Here is a 23,205-nt window from a genome sequence, read left to right as displayed (position 1 = left end):
AAAAATACTATATATACATTAAATTATTTGATTTTTATCCATATATTTCAATGTTTTTCTAGTCAAAACTTTTAACAAAACAAAAGCCAAATCCAAAGGCCAGTCAGATGCTATTGGCAACAGAAGGTAGCACTTTCTCTAAGAACACTGTTAAATAACCAACATTAAATGATCATATTTTCCTATTAAGTCTTAATTTGCCAGATCAGATCGGTACTTATACATTTTGAGAATGAGGAACATAAAATAGTGGATTGTGTATTTGCTGATTCTATCCTAACACTAATATGTAATGGTAATAGATTATTTACATGATACTTTGTAGAGACACTCATAGTCCCCAGAGGATTAATCACAGCTTTTCATTTCACTGTTTGTAAGATTGCAAAAGCTGTAAATATTTTATATTTGATTCGCATCATTAAACCATCAGTAGTTCTGCTGCCCGTCTCCACCTCCTCAAACCCTTTTACTTTTGTTTTCTTTGCCCTCCCCCCTAAATCTTCAGCAACATCATCATCCTCCCCCTTATCTTTGTCCCTTTTCACTCAATTCAGCCACTCCAACATTGTGCAGCGGGGACAATAGTGGCAGAGCAGTTTTAATGTTGTCACAGCAGACAGAGCATTCAAGCCACACTGAGGTAATCGCTCGTTTTGTTTAAAAATGACCTCAGCCATTACACAAAATGAAGTCCGAACAATTCATTGCTCTCCTCTTTAAAATGCCTCACCCTCCTCTCAACCTCAAAGAAGCATCGTCATCATCATCATCCTCTTTGTCAGCAGCCAGTTGAATGCTACAGTGTTTCACCTTACCCCCCTCTTCCTCCGTTCTTCCTCCGCCCTCCGCGGCTCCCTCCCTGCTACATCCCACCCTTGCTGCGTTGCCACGGCAACATGTCGGACTGCCTCGCTATCTGCTCTGCCCTCTCCTCCAGATGGGCTCCCTTTTGTTGTGCGTCTGAGTGTTCGTGTGTGTGCTGAGACAGAAACACATTTCTCCATCTTCGTTTTCTTTCTTCCGCGGATGCTCACAGGCACTTGAGTGTCAGTGAGTGCGCCACAAAATGCTGTAAACGAATTATGTGCTATATGAAGACACCATGTTTAATGTATTATTAAATGTTCCAGAATACACTAAATATTCACTAGCTACACATGCATACTGTTTCAAAAACAGCATAAAGACGTACTCCCTTTGTTTTATCTATTTGAGCTGAATCTCGTGGGTGTTCATGCTGATATTTTTCTTTTTTCAATGAAACGTTTTAACAGACATTAAAGGAATTTGTTATTTTCCAAACAATCCCATCAGGATTAACTTCCAAAACAATCATGATCACTTCTACTCCAGCCTAAGGTGTATTTCGTGAGACCATGTTGGTGTCCATATGTCCATTTGAGCCTATTTTGGCTAAACAGAGAGAACAACTGCTGGAATTCAGACAAAGTTGAGGCTACAGAGGCGCACTTGTGGGAGTCCTCCAAAAGACAGACCACTCAGTTGTGATAAAGGCATAGGCTGGTTTAAAAGCGGGCTTGAACAGGAAAAGAGGTGTAACTGGGCTTCAACTCAGAGAGGAAGAAGTGTTAAAAAGGCATTTAGAAAAAAAAAGAAAGAATGAGAAAACAGGCCGTGCCTTCATTGGACTTCTTTTTCTGTTTCACTCCTTTGTCTGTTATGATGTCTGTCTTGTTAATGGCAAGGACTATACAAAAACAAACAAAAGCAGCCCACATTACCATCTGTTCTGCATATTTTCAACATTTTCCCACAAGAAACATCAGACAGCTACAACATGTGAATGTGGGAATGTGGGATTTCAGTAGTGCCGAGTCTTTTCAGGGTACTTCGGATCAAGACCTGACAATGTTATGGCTCAGTCACACTAGAGAAAAGATAGGGCAGCAACCTTCTTGGCAGTTGGAAAAATTGGTGGTTGTCTTGGGATTGCACTATTTTTTTTTTTTTTTTAAATTTGCCTATCTACAGTAAGTAGCTGGTGTTTGCATAGGTCACTAGAAAGGTGTACAATGACTTTATGTGTAAATGGCTTGAACCAAAATTCAGAGTTTTCTGTGTCATGAATGTGGCTCTCTTTATTTCCTGGCTAAATCACTATGGTAATTTATGCTGAACACATCACCTGGTCGGTAGCCGGTTATCTTCAGTTTGAAATTGAGGGCAAATGACACATTTTCACAGATTTTTTCATTTACAGCATGTAAATTACATGATGTGTTTTATATGTGCAACTTGTTAAGCCGTACCTTACTAACATTACAAATGAAGCCCAGATGTCACAGCAGCCTATTGTCACTGGAGTTGTTACGTTTATTTATTCATTTGCAGTAAATGTATAAATGTTGTCAACCTTGATTCTGCTGCTAAATCTCTTTTACGCTGCTGGAATTGTAGCTACTGGAACACACACCAAGAATTCCTGTTCATTCAATAAAATTGATTTCACTTTGCTCTGCCAACAAACTAACGATATTTTCATATATCTTTTATTAGACTATGGGACAGTAAAAATTTACTGTTTGAGCAGTTTAAAGTTTCAGAGCTCTAATGTCGCGCCTTCATCTTTGAAATAACCAGCAGCACTGAGAGCACACTCTGCATTAAAATAATTAACTTGAATAAAAATCAAGATTAATCCCAAGATTAATGACATCTGAATGTGTCTCTGATTGGATGACACACTCAGAGGGTCTCATTTTCTGTGTAAGAAAAGTCATGTGACCTGGGAAATTCCCACTTTTTATGTCAGCACACAGAGCCTGAGGAGGCAACCCAGTTCAAAAGAAAGTGGACATTGTAATGCCCATTATCTCCCACTGGAGTTTTAACGAAAGCCTAACTGTGTTGAACTTCCTTCATAATATACCTCTCTGATGGGAGATCGTGATGTGACTTGGACTGACCTCAAATAAATCTCAGACAGATTGATGTGTAATGTCGACAGACTGCCAGCAATCAATGTTGCAATCAGTCCAGGAAGTTGGTGATATCTGCAACAGGGGACAAAACTCAACTCGTTGCAAATGCATCGTATTCTTGTTATATTCATACATAAGCATCATTTTGCAGTTAAATTCTCCTCCTACAGAAACTATGTCTCTATTTGTGGAGGAATTTCAATTTTTGTTTCAAGTTACAAGATTGTGGCTGAATTCTAAATTAAAATAGTTTAATAATAGTTCACAGTAACGTCAGCCAATCATGACTTTGACTGGTTACAGATACGATCCCCATCTCCAAAGCAACCATTTCAAAGGCAACACGACCTCAAGTGCATTTTACACAGTCACATATACACATATGACTCTGTGTCCAAACACTAACTTTCCTAGTTTGACTGTTGCATCAGAGACAAACACATCAGTCACCTCTGTGGGCTAAACACACGGTGACACTAGGCAGCAAACACTCCCTTTGAACGACAAAGAAACCTTTGACCGAACCAGAATCAGTAAATCTGGCTTGACTGGTTCTGGTAAATGGAGAACAGACTTAGTAAAATATGAGCAAACAAAAACGTTTTCAGTAAATTATTTCAGCTTGTAAAAGTATGTGTATATCTTTAACCATGTTTATTTTTTGACAAAATATGCAATAGTGACACACTTTTATCCCCCAAGCCTGCATATCTGCAGATATTTAGACCACATTAACATATACAGTAGAGTATCGTTCCAGTAAGCAAGGTCTCTGTGGATATAGCGCATTAGCATTGTTATGTAACATATAGAGCTCTGCAGAATAACTGGGTCTCCTGAAAATTGTGCCAACACTGGCTGCAGAAAATTCCCGAGATTAATGTTGACCTACTGTATATTTTGTGAAGCGGCTTAAAATGTATGAAAACACTTTGTTTCTTCATTAGAAGTAATCGTCTGTAAAATATCACTTTATTATGATTGGGAAGAAGTCTATCTCAGGACATTAATTCCACTCTACTGATTTATAATCCTCCTGCTTTTCTCCATCGCCATGAAGTGTAATAAAAAGGTTACGAGACAGCCTGTAATTTATCTTTTTTTATCTAAAGCAGTGTAATCGGGACATCCAGTTTAAATTCATTTTCCATTTATAAGGTGGAAAAACTGGTTAACTTTAAATGGAATCAAAGAATTTTTTGTCTTGCATTATATTAGGAATCAGATACTTGATAGGCAGTTTGCCAACAATCACCATGCCTTGTAAATGTCACTATCCTGTCGTTTCAGTCTGCAAGAAGGAAATTGAGACAGTTTTTAGCGAACAAAGAAGCTTCTGACCAGGTTTTTCTTTGTAAGTAACGCTGTATTGATTGAGATTGTCCTTTCTGCCCGTTATCTCTGAAATGCAGATGGATGAAGACAGCAGCTATCTGACCAAATGCTCTCCCACTTCAATAAAATAAGCTACACTGAGTTTGGCTGCTATAAGCTTTTGATAATTTGAAGAAAATCTGCCAATAGCTGGTATTCTCTGCCAATATTCTAGATCACATTCAGTCTTTGAAATTGAATGTGCAGCAGCATTGGTCCCTTTGTTCATACACTTGAAAAGAATGATTTAAGTGCCTATTTGACTGTGAAATCTCCAAAGCACTGAATGCTTCGCATGTCAGCGTCGAACATGTGACTAGTTAAAGTAATAGTTGGATACATTTCAGAAGCATGTTAGTCTGCACAGCCAAGATGTTATAGTATTTAGCTGCCCTGTGTTAACTGGTAAATTTCAAATCTTTTGAAGTCACACATACACTTTAGAATTACCGGTAGATTTTTTTTTCTATGGAACCTCTATACAGTATATTTAATTTTTATGTATGAAAGACAGACATTGAAATGATAGAAAAGTCACAACGCCTCTTCGTCTTTTAGCAAAACCGACTTAATCTCATGTCACACCAAAATGGCAGTTAAGGAGTCGAAAACAACATTAAGAGCTTCTGGGGCGAAACATAGAAAACCAGAACTTGTTTCATCTTCGCACATGAAGAAATGTTAATTTGATTTTCAGTACAGAAGCATAATATTTGTTTTACAGACTCCAGGCAAGAAAGGCAATGTGGTTTCTTTTAGCCACATATTCGTGATATATTATTTGGATCAGGATGATGACAGGTCGAATTTGCCATTTATACTTTTGTGTTTGTTTTCATGCAAGTCACAGAATATTAACATTAAGACCACATGTTTCTAAAATGACTAACTTAAACTAATGATAGCACTAATACCAAGGCTAAATTTCTTAGAAGTTTGATTTTCTTTAACTGCTAATTTACATTCGTATTTGTATTCCTGGCCTGTTCTCAGGCAGTTTTGCATGATTCACAGTTACAATAATCTAATCTAATACCAGGCTTTGGTACAGCCAAGGCAGCTAGTTTTGGACAGACGAGGAACCGAGGGTCAGATCAAATCTGGAGATCTGGATTACAGTTTGTTATCTGAAATGACTCACATTGAAAACTGGAGCCATTGTGGCTATTGTGGGTGTGTGGGTCATGCTGACTTTGTAGCTCCATGCCTGCTGTGTTCAGAGAACTGAAGAATGGCAGAATGGAAAATTGGCACATCCTGGAAACAAGCACGGCCTATTGCCTTCAGACACAGAAATCAGTCACTTTGCTCAGGGAATTTGATATTGGGCAACCATTACCCTTTTTTTTTTTATTTCTATACATATGATTCAAGATACTGTTTAATGTCAACTGAAACTCAAAGAAAACATGTACAGTATCGGCATTCACAAAAACAAATACAACAACAAGAATGCAGTTTTTCTTCCAGTTTCACTTCTGGTAAGCTTCTGACTATGGATTTGAACTGTGTTTTATTGATTTTTTTAATGTTTTTATATAAATGCAAATGCAGACAGCAGCTTTGGGTTGCACCCCTAATATCCAGGGACTCAATGAAGATTAGCAGTTTGCATGATGCAGTGGTGAACCAGGAAGGATAGGCAAAATCAGCCCTCTGCTGCTACGTCTCACTCTCCTCTGCCCTTCGTCTGTTTGGCAGGAAGACGAGATCTGTTGAGCTTCAGCCCACAATTTGGACACTCAGGTCAACTCCACCGAACACACACACAAACAGCGAGTGAGAGAGAGAGACCAGGGGCAGAAACCTGGCAGTGCTAAGAAGTCCTCTAGCAGATTTTTAAAAAAGAGCTTACCATTTGCTTGTTCCTTTGTGAACTCCAGCCAATTCAGAAACAAACCTCCTTTATTATCACATAACATAGACTAAAGCACCACTGTGAAGGATGGATTTGAATGTTCAGGGTCATTAACCTGTCAATTTAGCAAAGACCTGATATGACAGAGAAAATTCACAGGAGGCGGAATTAAAATATATAGAGAGATTTAAATACATTTCTGATCTCTCTGTTGGGGAAAAATTTAATTTCTCTCTCAGAGCTCCTGAGTGGAGTTGGCAGTATATCCTGCTGAGAGTTTAATTGGTGTAACCTTTCCTCTCAGTCTCAATTTTGTGCAGGAAATAAGCTATAAGGTTACTTTAGATACCTGGGACACTTTGTCAGTGTTCATTGCCTCATTATATTTTTCAAGCCTCTGGTCTTTTTACATAAACTGAAGAATCTTTATAATTAGGAATGATTTATATATATGTAAATGCTATATTTTGGCATAAATTGCTGCTCTTCTCGAAGATGTGCATTAACAGCTTTTTACTTGCAATTTGCTCTGTGTGCATTGATTTGATTCATTGTATTTAAGTGCACACCAAGGTTATACTGATGAACACTGAATCGTCATGCTGAGGGAGGCTTCAAATAAAACACGGGTGCGTGTTGCACCTGCGCAGGCTGAGAGGAAAAAGATATGAACTTCAAACGATGATTTCTTACTCTACATGTGAGCCAGTTTAGCTGCAGGTGGAAATTTTACCATGAATCTCATCCCACTTCCTCACATGCTTTACATTTATAATGCTGTAGGTGAAATCCAGGATTTGCAAGTAATGGACTACATGTACCGGTAGTTAGTATTATGTAATCCGATTATAAAAGCTAAGTAGGTATAATCAACTTAGATAAAAGATTTGTAATTATTTTATAAGTGGAATGTTAAGGATACTTTGCTTGTGATGGAGTGCTTATAATGAAAAAGTCATCTGACATATACATATGGCTATTTATAGTTCTATGTATTTGTGTAAATCACTTGATTTGAACTGTAAGCTATGTTTTATTTGCAGAAAAGAAAAAAATAGTATTTTAGTATAAGGTGCAGTGCATACATCTGGTGGTAGTATTACATGTTGTTTGCATGTTATCTATTGGATCATGCTTCTAATCTCCGTGACATTTTTACTAAGTAACTGAAAATCTGACCCAACAATTATGACATAAAGTCTGTGATAGAAGCCTACCCAGAAATGTAAGGAAATTAATAAGATTGGTTATTGAGAATCTGTTCTCAGCAGGAATTGCATTTTTCTCAGCAATCTCTTAAAAGCGCTCAGCCTACTGCACCTTAAAGCTTCACAAGACTTCAGCAACACAGCACAATGCAATTTCTCTGCAAAGTTATTTAATATACAATAGACAACAGCGTTTGTATTTCTGCTAGTGCTTTTTTTCAGTGTGTCAATGTTAGATTTTCCAGGCCAATTGGTAAGCAAATAACACCTGGACCATTGAACTGTTGCATGAAAATGAAATGAAAATGAAAAATGCAATGAAAAAACTAACTTTTTTATTGCAATCATACTGTGTTATGCCAGAGAGTATTTTCTATCATACGTTTTAACCATGATAGCATGAATGTGCTAAAAATCAAAGTAGCTAAGAAGGCTTAAAAAAAGGAGCACATCATGCATGACAAAAACAATCATAGGGGATGCTTGAACTAAATGCTGGCTGCTTTAAGTGCTGTTTATCCATCAGGACTGTTCTGGTGAGTTTCTCAAATTTGGCAATATCTGTCCTCTTTGAAAACTTATACCAAAGAAATGTAGATGGATAGCACTACAAACTGGTGAAAAAAACTCATATATCTAACATTATGGGCAATATCTGTTTTTAAGGTAGATATCAAAACTAGAGAGGGGTTTAATATAAACAATATGATCCCAGAAAGGAACAAATAGAATAAACAATTTGAGCATCATTACAGAGCAAATGGGTCTCATTGTTTAAAAGGTTTTGGAAAAAAGACAGTTGAAAATGTACTGAGTGGATATAGAGCAACAGCAGGAGGAGGATGACTCTGGAGTCCTTGATTGGATAAAAGGCTCCAGGGAAATAAAAGATGGAAGTGGAGCCCAAGATTGAACCAATGCTGCGTTTATTCTTTAGAAAAGTGGAGTACAAAGGTTATTTTATTGGAGGAGCTGGTTTGTTTTTCAGCATGGGTAAAAAAAATTCAGCCTTCAGGGATCAGCGAAGTGGCACTGCTGTACACTCCTGTCCCAGAACGGTGACAGGAAACAGAGCATTTTCTGTCACTTACAGGAAGATCCACCCTTCGTTTCCCCCTCCTTTTTTTAGGTTCAGCATTAACTTCACTCAGACGACTTTGATAAAGAACAGACCAAAAGCAAACAATGTTGTAACTCCAGGCTACACTTTAAACCCTGAGAAAGACAAGAAAAAAAACCACTCAAATGGATGTTGTCTTTTTTCTCTCAGAAACTCACTTTTACTGGAGGACACGTTTACTCATCCCAGTTCAGATGGGAAGTGACAGAAGCAGAGCAGAGAATAGAGAGTGCTCATCAACCTGATCTGTTGTAGAAAGACTGAAAAAGCATGACGGAGCGAGACAGAGCGAAACTATGACCACAACTCAGAATCACAGAGTGCTGGACGACACACGTCAGATTTGGTTACGTCTGCTGCTTGCTCGTGGAGTGCTGATAGACTCGAACTCACCGGCAAAACTCTTGGATATTACAGATGTGTTGCTGGAAATACTGGGACGCAAGTACGCCGAGAGGAATATATTCTAAGAAAGGATTGTTTGCAATGACATTATGTAGAAGTCAACAACAACACCCTTAATGACTACAAAGATTAGGAAACAAAATGTATTTATAGCGGCATGAGTTTTCGGTGTTTTTATTATAAATGAAAAGATAAATGTCAAGAGATAAACCATGGTATTTTATGAGGACGTTATGGGTTATAGAGAAGTTTGTGAGGCTGCTAAAGGACATGTTATCAACTGGTGCAGGGGATAGCATGACAGTAGTGAGTTGTGCTGTAGGAGTAACAGATGCGTTCAAAGTTTGGGTGGGATTACTTCAGGGATCACCTCTGAGCCCCTTCTTCTTTACAGTTGTGATGGACAGGCTGACAGATGAGGCCAGGCAGGAGTCTCTGTGGACTGTGATGTTCACAGATGACATTGTGATCTGCTGTTAGAGGTGGAAGAGAGCCTGGAGAGGTGGAGGTATCCTCTGTAGATAATGTGAATGACAAGTCAGTAGAAACAAGACAGAATACGTGTGTGTGAATGTGAGAGAGACGTGTAAAAGTGAATGTGCAAGGAGTAGAATAATGAAGGTGGGTGAGTTTAAATACCTAGGGTCAACCCTACAAAACACAAGACAGGTAAGTAGAGAGTGGAGGCAGGGAGGAGAGTGTGTCAGCAGTGATTTGTGACTGAAGGATAGCAGCAAGTGTGAAAGTATGGGCTTACAAGATGGTAGTGCGACCTGCCATGATGTATTGTTTGGAGACAGTGGCACTGACAAAGAGGCATGACAACCAGAAGGCACAGGATTAGGAATGAGTATATCAGAGGGACAGCTCACATTGAGCAGCAGAGACACAGAGAGAGACAGAGCTGAATGAATAGTGGATATACTGGACAAGGGGTGTTCACGATGGAGCTGCCCGGCAGCAAGAAAAGATTCATGGATGTAGTGAAGTAGGGCGTGCAGAGGGCCGGTGTGACAAAAGCAGATGCTTGGATGAGGGTGGGATTGAGACAGATGATCTGCTGTAGCAATACTTAAAGGGAGCAGCCAAAACAAGAAGATAAAATAGTGTTGTGAACAGTACATACATGAGACATATTTACGGTATTTGTATAGCACCAGTTTAGTTTTTTCACCTCAAGGTGATATGGATTATAAGATTAAAACTACAAAATTAGAAACTGAACCTCACAAATCCATTGATCACGTACAAGCAGCACTTGGTGATTTTTTACAGAGATCTTCAATGAACAGTTAGGGTTTAAGAGGGAAAATAAAACAGAAAAACCACAGGCAACAAGCAAAACACAAATGACAAAGACCTCAGGCTTCACAATTGTTTAATCCTTTGCTTCTCCGTCTTTTGGCACTTCTCCTTCAGGATTAACTGGAAGGCCTGAGGTGGACTATATTCATCCCTCATAAGTCAAAACTATCACCTCTGCCTATGAATAATGGACTAATATTACCGTATCCAGCCTTGGAGTCCAATTTTATCAGGTCAAAGTAAACTTCATTGTCATCTCTGCTTTATACAGTTCAGTATATAGAGAGACGAAACGACGTGGCTCCAGTTCCATCCAGTGCAAAAGAACAACAATAAATATAGGAAGACTAAGAATAAGAAGAATAAATATATATACACTTTGAGACTCAGGTAAGGGGAGTAAATATACATTCTGAGGTAAGAACTTTTAACAACTTAGTAAGGATTGCTTGTCCCCTGAATTCAAGTGACTGAAGAGCACCTACAAAAGGAAAATTAAATCCAGTCTGCTTCAACTCAATGTGTCAGAGATGCTTTTCATGATTTTTTACAAGCTGAATTTCTGCAATAAGTTTACTACTTTCACTTGCTTGTCCAGAGAAGATTCAGGTCAGCATGGGTTAATGATAAAAGCAAACTCGGGGATGTTGTGGATCTGCTTCCCATTGTCTGGCTCCATCATGTCTCGAGCTGCTGTCACAGCTCCCGTTTGATAAACTAAATAATAAATGAGCAGGCTGTGACTTACAGTAGCTCTGTGTGACCTGATCTTACAGGTTCAGCAGGTTCAGACATAAAATACATGGTTCACCCACCAAAGATCTGTCTGTCTTGTTTTCTGTTGCTGTGTGAAAGCTGTTCTTTTTTTTTTTTTTTTTTTTTTTTTTTTTTAAATGACATCAGAAACAGCAGTATGCGACATTACGTGATGGCAGAGCTTCAGTTCATCCTTTGTCATTTTTTTTTTTTTTTTTTTTTTTTTTAATAAATAGGACAGGGGGAATGAATGAGAGAAAGAGGGGGAGAGAAAGAAAGAAAACCAAAGGGGAGAAGAGACGGTGAGAAGGGGGGGGAAGAGAGAGAAAAAAAAAAAGAACTCCTGGGTCACCTGTATGGAGAAAAAAAAAAAACAAACAAAAAAAACAAACAGAGGAGACAGCAAACAACAAAGAGCAACATAATAATAGAGAAAACAAAGCACCATCACAATAAACTAGCTAGTCATAGATATCAATATTTACTAAATAATAAACGATATTGTGCAGCACGCAAGATAGACAGCGCACAGTGTGCTTTGAGGCAGCAGCCAAGAAAGCTTTAGTCCGCGTCTGTGAATACCCATGTGTGCATACCTGTGTGGATCAGCATGCTTGCATTCCAAAGGTTTCTCCATGTAATGATCTGCTAGGGAGTGTGGGGGGGCCACAGCCCCGTCCTCCAGGGTGTGAAGCGGGTATGGAGGAGATCAAAACTCCAGACATCCAGAGGCCCCCAGAACACAAGAGACCATGGAAGACCAACAGAGGGGCAGCCGCGCCACTGTTCCAGTAAGAGCTGAGGAGAGTCCCAGATGAGGGCTCGCCCAGCAGCCGCGGAGCAGAAGTCAGGGGGAGTTGCAGTGACGCGCCCGTGAGCTCCGCCGGCCCCCAGCTGTGCCTGTTCTGAGAGAAACTCTTCTTCTACTTCTTCTTGCCTGCTGCTGTAGTCTTACCTGAAACTGAATCAAATTGTTACTTATGTTATCAGAAAATAGAGCTTGATCAGTTTTATTCAGTTTTGTTAATAAAAAAAACAAAACAAAGATATTGTTAGGATTGTTCTGCCAACATGAAACTAAAAAAAGCCACTCCTTAGCTATGACTCCCTTTTCTTGGACATTTGATCCACATTGTGTTTTATACCCACAACATTTCCACTCAAAAGACTTTCTCACCACTTTATGTTTTAGCTTTTCCACATTCAACACTTTGCCAACCTGCTGGGCTACAGTCCAACTATAATTATATCCAATCAGAGCTGCCTGTCCGCTGTGGAGCTCTAAGCAATCCTGAAACAATTATAGTACTTTATGACAATGAACCAGTGGTTAACATTTTAAAAGGTTCTCTTTGCAGCCTGTATCACCGGTAACTTTCAGAGTATCTGTGTCAAGAACATTTTACTCTTTTACTTTTTATATCTCGATTAATATATCTGGTGAAAGGTTCAGAAGAAAAAGCTGTATGATTAATAAGTGGACTAATATATCTAAGGGAAAAGGGCATTTTGTCTAAACATGCAGTGTTTTCTTTAGATCACCTAATAAAGTAAATTTGAATAAATCTCAGAGCACTGCTGCTTTTCACACTCCAGTTTGTCTCTTGATCCAACTATTTTTGAAAGGTACATCAGTACTATAGTCATTAAATATTCACCTGCCCTGACAGTTACATAATACCTTTACCGACAAACTCCTTTCAGTCATGCTGGGTAGCACTCTGAAGCGTTTCTCTGTAAACGCTGTTTTAAACAGCAGGTAGTGTTTTCCTTTTGCTTTGAGAAAGACTTAAAGTCAAACACACCAAATGACAATAACTTGAAAAGAATTTAAAGCAGCAAGGGTAGAAAATATGTGGAAAATACTGTGTACTAACTCTTACTGTTTCATCTTTCTTTGGTCTCCTTTGAATATCAGAGCCCTGCTGCTTTTGTTTTTCCTGCGTGTTTTGTTTGGTTTAGTAAATTGCCTTTGCTGTCATTAAATTTCAAATTCAGTGGCCGATGAGTGAAATACTAGTTAGAGCATGTGACGAACACTCACATTCAGAATGTGGTTTAGGAGTAGTTTTGCAAGGTTTTTTTGGCTTTTTGTTGTTATAGGTTGTTATATATTAACATTCTTGATTATAGTGTCTACAAATTCATTGAAAAGACCAAGAGCAATCATATTATCTAATCCACTGATCCTTGTAACATTTATTATGCAATATATCTTACATAGTAGTGTCACAGAACCTCAGTTATATCCAGAAACCATTAAGCAGATCAGTGAGCTACAATGTTACACTCTGTGGCACACTGGCATGTCCCGTAATCACATTAAACACACTGCAGTTTATTTTAACTCAATCTGCTGTCATATTAATAGTAAATGTACATTCATTCACTGAAGCATTTAGCCCTAACCAATGCTCTGATTTCTACTATTTGGGTGTCATTTCATGACATGCTACGGTCATGTATTCAAGAGTGACGGAGAGACCCAAATGCTGATAATTGAAGCAGACTAAATTAACACACAACAAGAAGTTTATTGAGGCTAAAGGTCAGGATTTCAATAGTTCAAAAACAAACAGAAACACGAAAACCTTGAGGAACAAACAATGAGAAGACAGGGGTGAGTAACAGACAGAGTAAGGAGAAGCACTGAACTGTTTATGCACATGAGGGTTAGCAAGAAAGTGGAAACAGGAGGGAAACAAGACACAGCTGAACTTAATCTAGACAAAGAGACAAAGTAAATGTAAATGCAGGAGACAAGAGACAAATAAAACAGGAAGTGAGTGACAATAAGTGAAACAGGAAAATAGAGAGATATAAGTTAACTTTACAAGCGGGATAACAGGAGGATGAGACAGAGGGAAACCCTGAGGGAATTAATAACTCTAGAAATATGCTTGGGATAGGCTCAGACCTCTGAATTGGATAAGTGGGAGAAAGTGGATAGATGGATATAAAATCAAACAGTAACTGAAATTCAAATATTACAAGAACTGAAGTCACGTAATGCTATTGAATAAATGGAAATCCCACCTAAATAATAAATAAAAAACATGGAAAAACAAACAAGAACACCTATAGCAAAAAAAAATTAAAGTTACCAAAAAAATGAGAAAAGAGCAGCAATTGTGACAAATGCCAAAATGGGAAGTAAAGGGGATCTATGATCCAAATTTCATCTATATATTTTCATTTTTGACCTGTACTTGAGTAGCTTTGCATACTTCATGGATAAAAATATTATCTCCTGGTCTTTCATCCAGCCCCTCAGGTCATCCATGATCTGATATACTGACGTTTTAGCTCCTCCCCTTTAGGTGTCTACTGCCTCTGTCAGACAAAAGATTTGTTTAGCAAGTGTTTGGGGGCATTTAAGGATATCCATCTCATCTTTAAAAGACTTGGAAAATGTGTATATAGATCAAATAAAACTAAATGTGTTTTCTTTATATTACATGATGTGATATGGATATTTTTTTTTATCTTTCTTTACAAAATGTATGGGCTATGCCTGAAATTAAATGTCAGCAGGCAACAGAATATTTACACGATGTCAAAGGAAATTTATCTCATAAGGTTAACGAGGACACCATATGTTGCTGTGTCTGCTTTTGTGTGTCCTGTTAGCATCTTTTAATTTATAACATTTATGTGCAGGTACAACAGATGTAAATTAGCCTTTTGGCTGAATCTCTCACATTAGCAGCATCCTTACAGCATGTTAATTAACATGTGTTGACGCTCATAGAATAATAATGGGTTAAGAAACTTGAGGAAAGTGAGACTGAAGATTAAATGAATGTAATAGAATGTGTACTGAAAGATTAGCTTTGCAGCCCATATTGATTTTTAAATATTTGTCCTTATTTACTCCAGTAATGACATCCAAATGCTATAAATTGAAAACCCTGAATATTTTCTGGTTTTCTGTCTATTAAAAGACACATTTGGTGTCCTTAAGGAAGACTCACTACTTCAGTCGCCACAGTGCAGCTTATAATCTATCTGAACAGACGTTTCACAGGAGAAGCAGCTGTGGCTGCTGATGATTGGCTGACTTCATCTGTTCTTTGCTCCAACCATTACGGGTAAATCACATGTCATTACTGCTGTGTGTCTGTGCGCCTCTGAACAGACACGGTGTGTGACCCACAGTGTTCGTGTCAGCCGATCAGTTCATGATTTATGATACCAGAAGCCCAGAAACACTGGAGAACCTATGCTGATGTTGCATTTAAGTCATGTGCGACAAAAGAGGCTGTCATGGTTACAACGTGAAAAGCCTGATTACTTTTCGTCCCACTTGACAGATTTTTTTTTTCTGTGCATCCAAACGTTGGTTTGTTTTCCTCACTCATTCCCATCAGTTTACAGGAAGTTAAGGTTTGTCATAAATAATATTCTTAATAACTATCTAACACATTTCTTGGCTTGTTAAACTAATTTCCTTTAATATTTTGTTATTGTTAAATCATCCAAACAGTCTAGCATTAATTTTGACCTTATAAAAGGTCAGTGCTTATTTAGTGTCATCACAGCTTTCAGAAAAATCTAATACTGCCATTTAAAACTATTGCTTAAATGCTGATTTAAAAGGAATATTTAAAAGTTATAACTCATAATATCTCTGTTATGAAAATGTAATAAAATGCTCAGCTATTCGCCAAGGCAAATCCACTACTAATTGTCTGCATAAGTATTCCGAGTATTCGCTAAATATGAGCTCCAAATAAAATCTTTGATTGATACACAGTGTTTTATTTCCCTGGGTGGAGCAGGTAAGCATCACCGTGGCAAAATGTGCTGGGTTTTAACACATACCAAACATGCCCGGCTCTTTCAGCTCAAAGTCACAGTGGGAGGGAAAAATTAAGTGTTTTTTCCTTTTAGTATAGTCTCATTTTAAGAAAAATGAAGACTAATTCACAGTCATTACTGTAATTACTGTAGACAAAAAAAGCGACCATCACCAACAAGATTGGCAGCTTTTGTGCTGCATTTTGCAGGTTGTGGCCCCAGGTTAGATTTAGACGGAAATCTGTTGGATTGCCTCATGTCACTAAGCAGGAGGTTGGTGCTGCTTTCTATGGCGAACCAAGCTTTGAAGAGAAAATCATTTCTAATGTGTTTATCCTCGTCGGTGAAGCCACAGGCTCTCGGGAGAGGGGGGGAGAGATGAAGCAACGTCTAAATGTACAAATTCAGCCTTAATAAATTGAAATAAATAAATAAAAATTCTCCTAATTTCCACATGTTCGCTTGGACCTGTCTCCATCTGCTGTCACCTCTAATTCGTGTCAACCTTTTGCAGTAACTGAACACAGTGACCTGGAGCAGGAGTCCAAAAATAAATCCCCTCACTCGCTCATTTGCTTAGAATCGAATTTTGCCTCTCAGGAGCCAAACATCAAAGTAAATGCAGAAGTGGTTTTGACTGTCTGGTTTCTGGAATTTGGCAGCTTGGATTTACTGGCTGCACAGCCTGTGTTTTTGGCACTTAGTTTGAATATGTTTTTTTTTTTTTTAAGTAAGACCAGGTCATGGCAAAAACTCAAGGTGGAAAAAAGGTTCCACTTAAACGCGGGATAGGCCAAACAATTCAAGAAAATAACCATTTAGTAAACTGCAATTCAAGTGCTCTGAGAGGGAATCAAACTGTTTTCAGACTTTACCAAATCTACCTCCTGGCATGAGTTTCTGAGTTCTATTACTACTGTTTTTCTCGTTTGGTGGTTGTTTCTGAAGTATTAGCCAATCATCTGCAAAGTTTATATAAACACATATTAAAAAGGCAGAGCCCACGGTGACTCACCTGCCTTTGGTGAAACACTTCATTAACGTAACAAGATCTTCGATGTACTGCCAGAATCATACAAATGAAAATGACGAATAGAAAAAATAGCTTAACCTAATAATTTTAGCAGTAGTTCAAAAGACAGTGGATCACTTTTGAATTTACAGACCAAATTTTGCTATTTTTTAAAAGTCTCCAGGCAAAGACCGCAATTTCCCAGTGCCTGATCATCCTGCCATCTCCCCAAGAACAGATACAGTTGCTGTGGAGCAGAAGGGTATTAACATTCTCTCATTAGGAGAGCACTATCCACTTTTAAAATGCATGCTGTGTGGCCCAAACACAAAAATTAAAACAGCATTTTAACTGTAGGTTACACACACACACGCGCGCACCAGGGAGTTTATTTTCCACTTTAGGAGAGGATTTATCCTACTATAATTAGTGAACATAAGTGGCCAGGTATGATAAGTCATAAGTCAACTGCATTTTTTTTCTTTAGGCTTATAGTTGAACTAATTTATTCTGTTTTTAAATGTTAATCCTCCACTCTTCAACGTTCCCTTCCCACACACAGCAGTATTTTACTGACAAACACATACACCGGGTCAAAAAGAAAATAACAGTTGTCTCCCTGCAAACCCACAGTCACATTTAACTAAGACAGAAAATCATGCTTCTGTTTTCTCTTATTTTGAGATGATGACCGACCTAAACCCACATGCCCACATATGAACACGTGTAGGCAAACAAATCTATGTAGCAACTTGACATGAATTGTTTTTGTATTATTTTTTATTATATTATGATGTTTGGCCTTGTGGGAATCTGTAATATTCGTTGAAAAATGTTTTTACCATACCATTTCATAAGTCACATGCAAGATTTTTAATAGTTGTGAACTTTCCAGTGGATTTCTATTCCCTGGTAAATACAGATTTTGTTCTATTTTGAGATTTATAAAAGGGGACACAACCAGGTGATGCTTCAGGAAAGACAAGTCATAGTCAGAATCTGCATAATGACATACACCAGCCTTCCCTTTATGGCTTGTAAAGAGATTTGTCTGCTCAGCTGAGTGGAAAAAAAATGTAAAAATCAACCTCAGCAACTGGATTGAAGTTAGATTGGACGAATACTGACTCAAATCATCTGCAAGCTCTTGTGTTAGACTTGTCCAATGAATAATATTATATAAAATCTGTCTAAAAGTGTTGAAAATCAATTTTTTCAGCTATTCTTCATCCATTCATATTACCTCCTGTTATCTCCTTGGTGATTCTTTTCACCTATATTTCATCAAAGGAAAACAAAAGCTGAACACCCCAAAAATAACCACTTTCCCATTAATTTAAGCCTTTAATTCGTTCTCCATCCTCAGTCCTCGAGATCTTCTTACATCTTTCCCTTTTGGATCTCCTTTTATTCTCACTGTAGTGTCCCCAACCTGTATTTGAATACCTCCTCCCTCTTTCTTTTCCTTTAGACATCACTTGTGCGAAGGTAGATCAATCCTTTAGCGCCTGTTTCTTTTTCTCCTCCTTCTGTCCCTCCAGCGCAGCAGAGGGCCTACATCTCATATTCCATTTTTACTATTTCATGTATAATGCAGTAGGTCCCTTTATCAAAGTGAAAAAAATGTCTGTCAGAGCAGAGGGCAGGGCAGAGATTTAGAATCAAAAAGAAGCACTGAGGGGTCGGACAGCTGAGAGACGAGCTGTCCGACCTCCATCGGACCAAAATACATTTCTTTGTTATTTCTTATCATCTGAACATGAGGTTGAATATTTTTGCAACAAATACACAACATCTGAAACATTAACCAGCATTTCTTGTGCAATGTTAAGTTAATCCTTGTTTACATGTTTGAATATGTGTAGGCTACACAGAAACAGACAAATGAAATCATCTTAAATGTGCAGCTTTTGTCATATTTTCCAGAGGTGAATGCAAAACACAGGAGGATGTTAGCTGGGTAACAAGAACAATCAGACTGGAAAAATAAAAAAGTAAAACTAACAGCAAAACACAAGTGATGGGGAACTATCAAAATAAAACAGGAAGAAACTCAACTGGGGATCACTAAACACGGAGATGAGGATTTAACAAGATACAGGAGGATACTGAAGAGGCTAGGATAATAAACCGGTACACACAGGATCAAATATAGATAGGCTGGAGTGGTAATATAATTGGAATTCTAAAATATTAAAAAGCTCATTATAGTAAAGTAAGAAATCAAACTCAACCAAACCTCTTGAAACTGAAAACAGTCATAAAACCAAGCGTTACAGTACGCTCCAGCAACACAAAGACCTAATCAAAAGTCTGTACTGAAGACTGGAAACAGCAAAATCTACAGACCATGACAGCTTTTTAAAAATGTATGAATGAGTGGATTAAACACAGAGGACTACCATTTTTAGTGTTGTCCACATTTTTCAACAACAACGAAGTTAAAAGAAAATTTAAATTGCAGGAAATGATGGAAGAAGAGTAACTTTGATTAACTTCATGATATGTAAATAAAGTATTTATTTATTTATTTATTTAGCAACTCTTAAGATTGAGGATATTTTCTGGAAGAGTATCCTGTACTGATATCAGAAAGATTGAAAATGCTTGTTTTTCAAACGCAGGGGAAACCAGAGCTACTAGAGGAAAGTCATGCAAACACAGCGAGAACATGCAAACTCCACACAGAAGCGAGCTCGTGACCCTCTTGCTGTGAGGCCATAGTGCTAGTTACTGAGCCACTGTGATGCTAACAAACAAACATGACAGAAGTGCTGCATTAGGTTTTGACTTTCTTGGACATTTTTGTCTCTTCCATCCACCTTGGAAGTAGGTCAAGTTGTTCTAGAGAAAGGATGAATGGTAGAAAAAATGTGTTTGAAAAGATTTTCAACCATTTTATGTTTATATTATGAAAAAATCACTAGGGGAGTATGTTTGTCAAAATGCCGAATACTGCATCTTATTATGAAACTTACCTTCCATCCATCTTCTTCTTCGTATCTAATTATGGGCTATCCCAGCTGTCACTGATTGAGATGCAGACTATACCATGGACTGGCTGCTAGTTTGTCACAGGGCGGTTGGACATATATAAATATACAATGTAATAAATATATGGAATTTATTTTTGGCAAATGGCACATCTTATGTAGTCATTGAAACATTTCTTGTCTTGGAATATTGGGTGTGTTGGTGGTGCTGCTCTTTGAATGAAGATTTACAATAAATGACAGTAATTGGCCCATTACTTTGCTGTTTAGAGGTTAATTTTGGCGTGATTGTTACTCTAAAGGAAAATTCTGAAGGTTGCCTCAATTAATATAAATCATTCTCTGATCCTGAACTAACCTTCCAGTTCTGTTAGGTTTGTTGTAAATATAGTCTTATATGTCTTTAAATTTTATATGGCTCTAGATCAAAGCTTTGTACAGTGTATGAGCTGACATTACTGCTATCAGAGCAAAATCACTTGAAGTGACTTTGGGCCATGATGATTCATATCAGTCAAATCCTGATTTACAAAGCTGCACTGACCTCAGACACTGTCACTGTCTCTCCCACACATTGCCAACATGTTTTATATAAACATTTTCCCCAAGCCATTTTTATCAGCCAGCTCTGTTATGTCAGATTGCTGTACAGTCTTCACCATACTGCTGGATTACGGCCAAACGATGATTCATACACATGGACTGGAGCATAATTATTATAATGGTGTCCACATTCTAGGAATCACTGAGTTAGGCTCAGAGTACACACACTAACCTGTATGAACAAGGCCTCATTTCCCTCTGGGCTTGTCCTGCAGCCACTGCAGACCATTTCCTATTGACTATGAGGTTAGAGGCCATTTACAAAACTAATCTAATGAAAAGAGACAGGAAACACACTCAGGTATGTTGCACAATATAATGGTGATTAATGAATTTGCAGCAGAAGTTTCCATGGCAATATGTAGTTTACAGTTTTACGTTTCTGGTTAAACATCTTTCACTGGTGATATTTTTCTGCTATTTTCAGTCTTTCTGCTTGACATATAGAGTTGTCTGTTCTTGTTCGTCAAAACAAATAATATCACAAAGACAAAAAAGTAACATAATCTTAGGTGAACATTAAGAGGTTATTAGAACTTGGAAACTGGCAGGAATATTATATAAGGGCATAGCTCAGTACTGACATACAACTTTGTAACACACACACACACACACACACACACACACACACACACACACACACATATATATTTACACCATATTTTGCTGACCTCCAGATGTCATATTCATCTGTGTTGTTTTTTCTTGTGTTTCCTACAGGACAGTTTTCCTGCCAGATTTGGAGGGATCCACTTTGTGAACCAGCCCTGGTACATTCACGCTCTCTACACCGTCATCCGACCCTTTCTTAAAGACAAGACAAGGAAGAGGGTAAGCCAAGAGATTTGTCTATAATCTGTCTTTCAGCTGGTGCAAAATCAGGTAAAAAAGCACCCTCCAAATTGGGACCACAGACAGTCTAACAGTAAAAATAACCACACAGAGAGCCACTTTAATGTGGATGATAGGTGAAAACTATTAGCAAGCTGGAATTCATATGGTCTCCTTTTAATAAAGTAATTTGGTTCTGATTGTTTTGTCTTTTTCTTTCTAAATTTGAAATGGTAATGACCTATTCAGCAACCTATAAACTTAAAAAAAACATACATGCTAAAACAGAATATAGAATTAGGTTATAACAAGTTGTGCTACTCAAATTTAATAGGAACGATGACATTTTGGGTCTGGTTACTGGCCTAATAGTCAAGCTTTTTTGGTGTTTGTGATCTTTTTCATGGTTTCAAGAAGAGAAAAGAAATTGAATGTGGAGAGAAAAATTCCAAGAGTTTCAACATCCTCATTCCAACACAGATAAATCAAATGAATGGCTTGTTACTAGACCTTTGCCAAACTTGATGTCATGCTGAAGAGGTAATTCAACCATTTGATTCAGCTGTGTTACAGTAGGGATGCAAAGCTGCAGGACAGTAGCTCTGGAGGACTGGAGTTGGAGACCTCTGGTCTAAATTGTTTCCCTGTGCATCTTTTCCCTTTGCAGATTTTCATGCATGGTAACAACCTAAACAGCCTCCATCAGCTCATCCACCCAGAGATCTTGCCATCGGAGCTTGGTGGGATGATGCCACCCTACGATATGGGGACATGGGCTCGAACACTGCTGGACCACGCATATGACGAGGAGACTGACTACTGTCCAGAGTCCTACACCCTATCAGTACAAGACCTGGAGAGAGACCTGGAGAAAAACCTTTCCCCAAAGACCATGAAGAGGTTAGCGTACCATCTTAAAACCTCCACAGTGGTTTTTATTTAATGTAGTACTGTTTTTGATTATTATTAGGTTTAAGAATATATTATTAAATGCTTTAGGACCCTCTTAATGACAACCAGAGCTACTGTTTTTTCCTGAGGCTAAGGAGTCCCACCCAAGTATTTCACAGCTGCTTCAGGCTTAGGAACTACCAGCTAATACATTTTCTCAGAGAATAATGCAGGTTTAAAATTTAAACAATGCACAAAAAATGAATAAAATGCTTGTTTCACAATAGGATATACTGTGGAACTAATTTGGTTATCTTTGCATAATTATAGTAAACAAAAGGCATAATAACAGAACTATACAGATTTTATCTCACTGTGGTCTTCTTGTAATCATTGTCTCAGCTGGCGGGGATGAATATGCTCTAAATGGTTCCATCTGATTTTATATTCATTAGATTTTTATTTAAGCAACTAGTGTTATTTGGCTGGACCTCTTTGTGATTCTTGTGGATCAGATTTATTTATAAAAGATGGACATAGTCCAGTGGCTCAATCCTGCATTAATGTCCAGCAGATGTGGAATCCTGTGGTTTACATTTGATTTATGTGACGTTTTTCTGGTGAGTGTAGATTCCCGATTACTAGTTTTAAAGTTTTGTTTGTTCTGGTTCTATTTAAAGTAAAACAGACATTAGATAGTCACGGTGTGTTTTATGGTGCGGTTGTCTTGTGCTCAACAAGCCCCAAAAACAAAATGATATGCCTCAAAAAGCTGAATTTAGGTCTCCAAAATAGCTTAGTCGACCTTTTATATACAAGCTGTGGTTTGAAAAAAGAAGCAATAAAGATGCATAATGATATGATGGGGTCAATAAATAGTTTATGAAGTTGAACCCTTACAAAAAAGACAAGTAAATAAGCAATCAATACACAATCTAGTATTATCCAGACTAGCTGACTTTGGGGGTTACATATATATTTATGTTCATTCATATGCTAAAATTTATGTGCTTATTCTTGACAAAGAGAATTCTGCTGAGAGCATGTTTGACATTTCCTGCTGTAGAGTTTCCCCCCTATAGGCCACTGTGCGGTGTAATTCAC

General features: G+C 37.9%; 1 protein-coding gene across 1 annotated transcript in view; it reads left to right on the top strand.

Moving 5' to 3' along the window:
* Positions 1 to 23,205, top strand: part of LOC113037312 (clavesin-2) — a 48,100-nt gene that overhangs the window by 14,836 nt on the left and 10,059 nt on the right. Inside the window, exons 3-4 of the mRNA XM_026194259.1 lie at positions 21,100 to 21,210; positions 21,878 to 22,110. Coding sequence (XP_026050044.1) covers positions 21,100 to 21,210; positions 21,878 to 22,110 — 344 coding nt within the window. The remainder of the gene's footprint in view (positions 1 to 21,099; positions 21,211 to 21,877; positions 22,111 to 23,205) is intronic.

This window comes from Astatotilapia calliptera, chromosome 15 (assembly GCF_900246225.1).
Source record: "Astatotilapia calliptera chromosome 15, fAstCal1.2, whole genome shotgun sequence".
In the NCBI taxonomy this organism is placed as follows: Eukaryota; Metazoa; Chordata; class Actinopteri; order Cichliformes; family Cichlidae; genus Astatotilapia; species Astatotilapia calliptera.
Note: the sequence above shows the minus strand (reverse complement) of the source record. Positions and strands in the feature narration are given on the sequence as shown.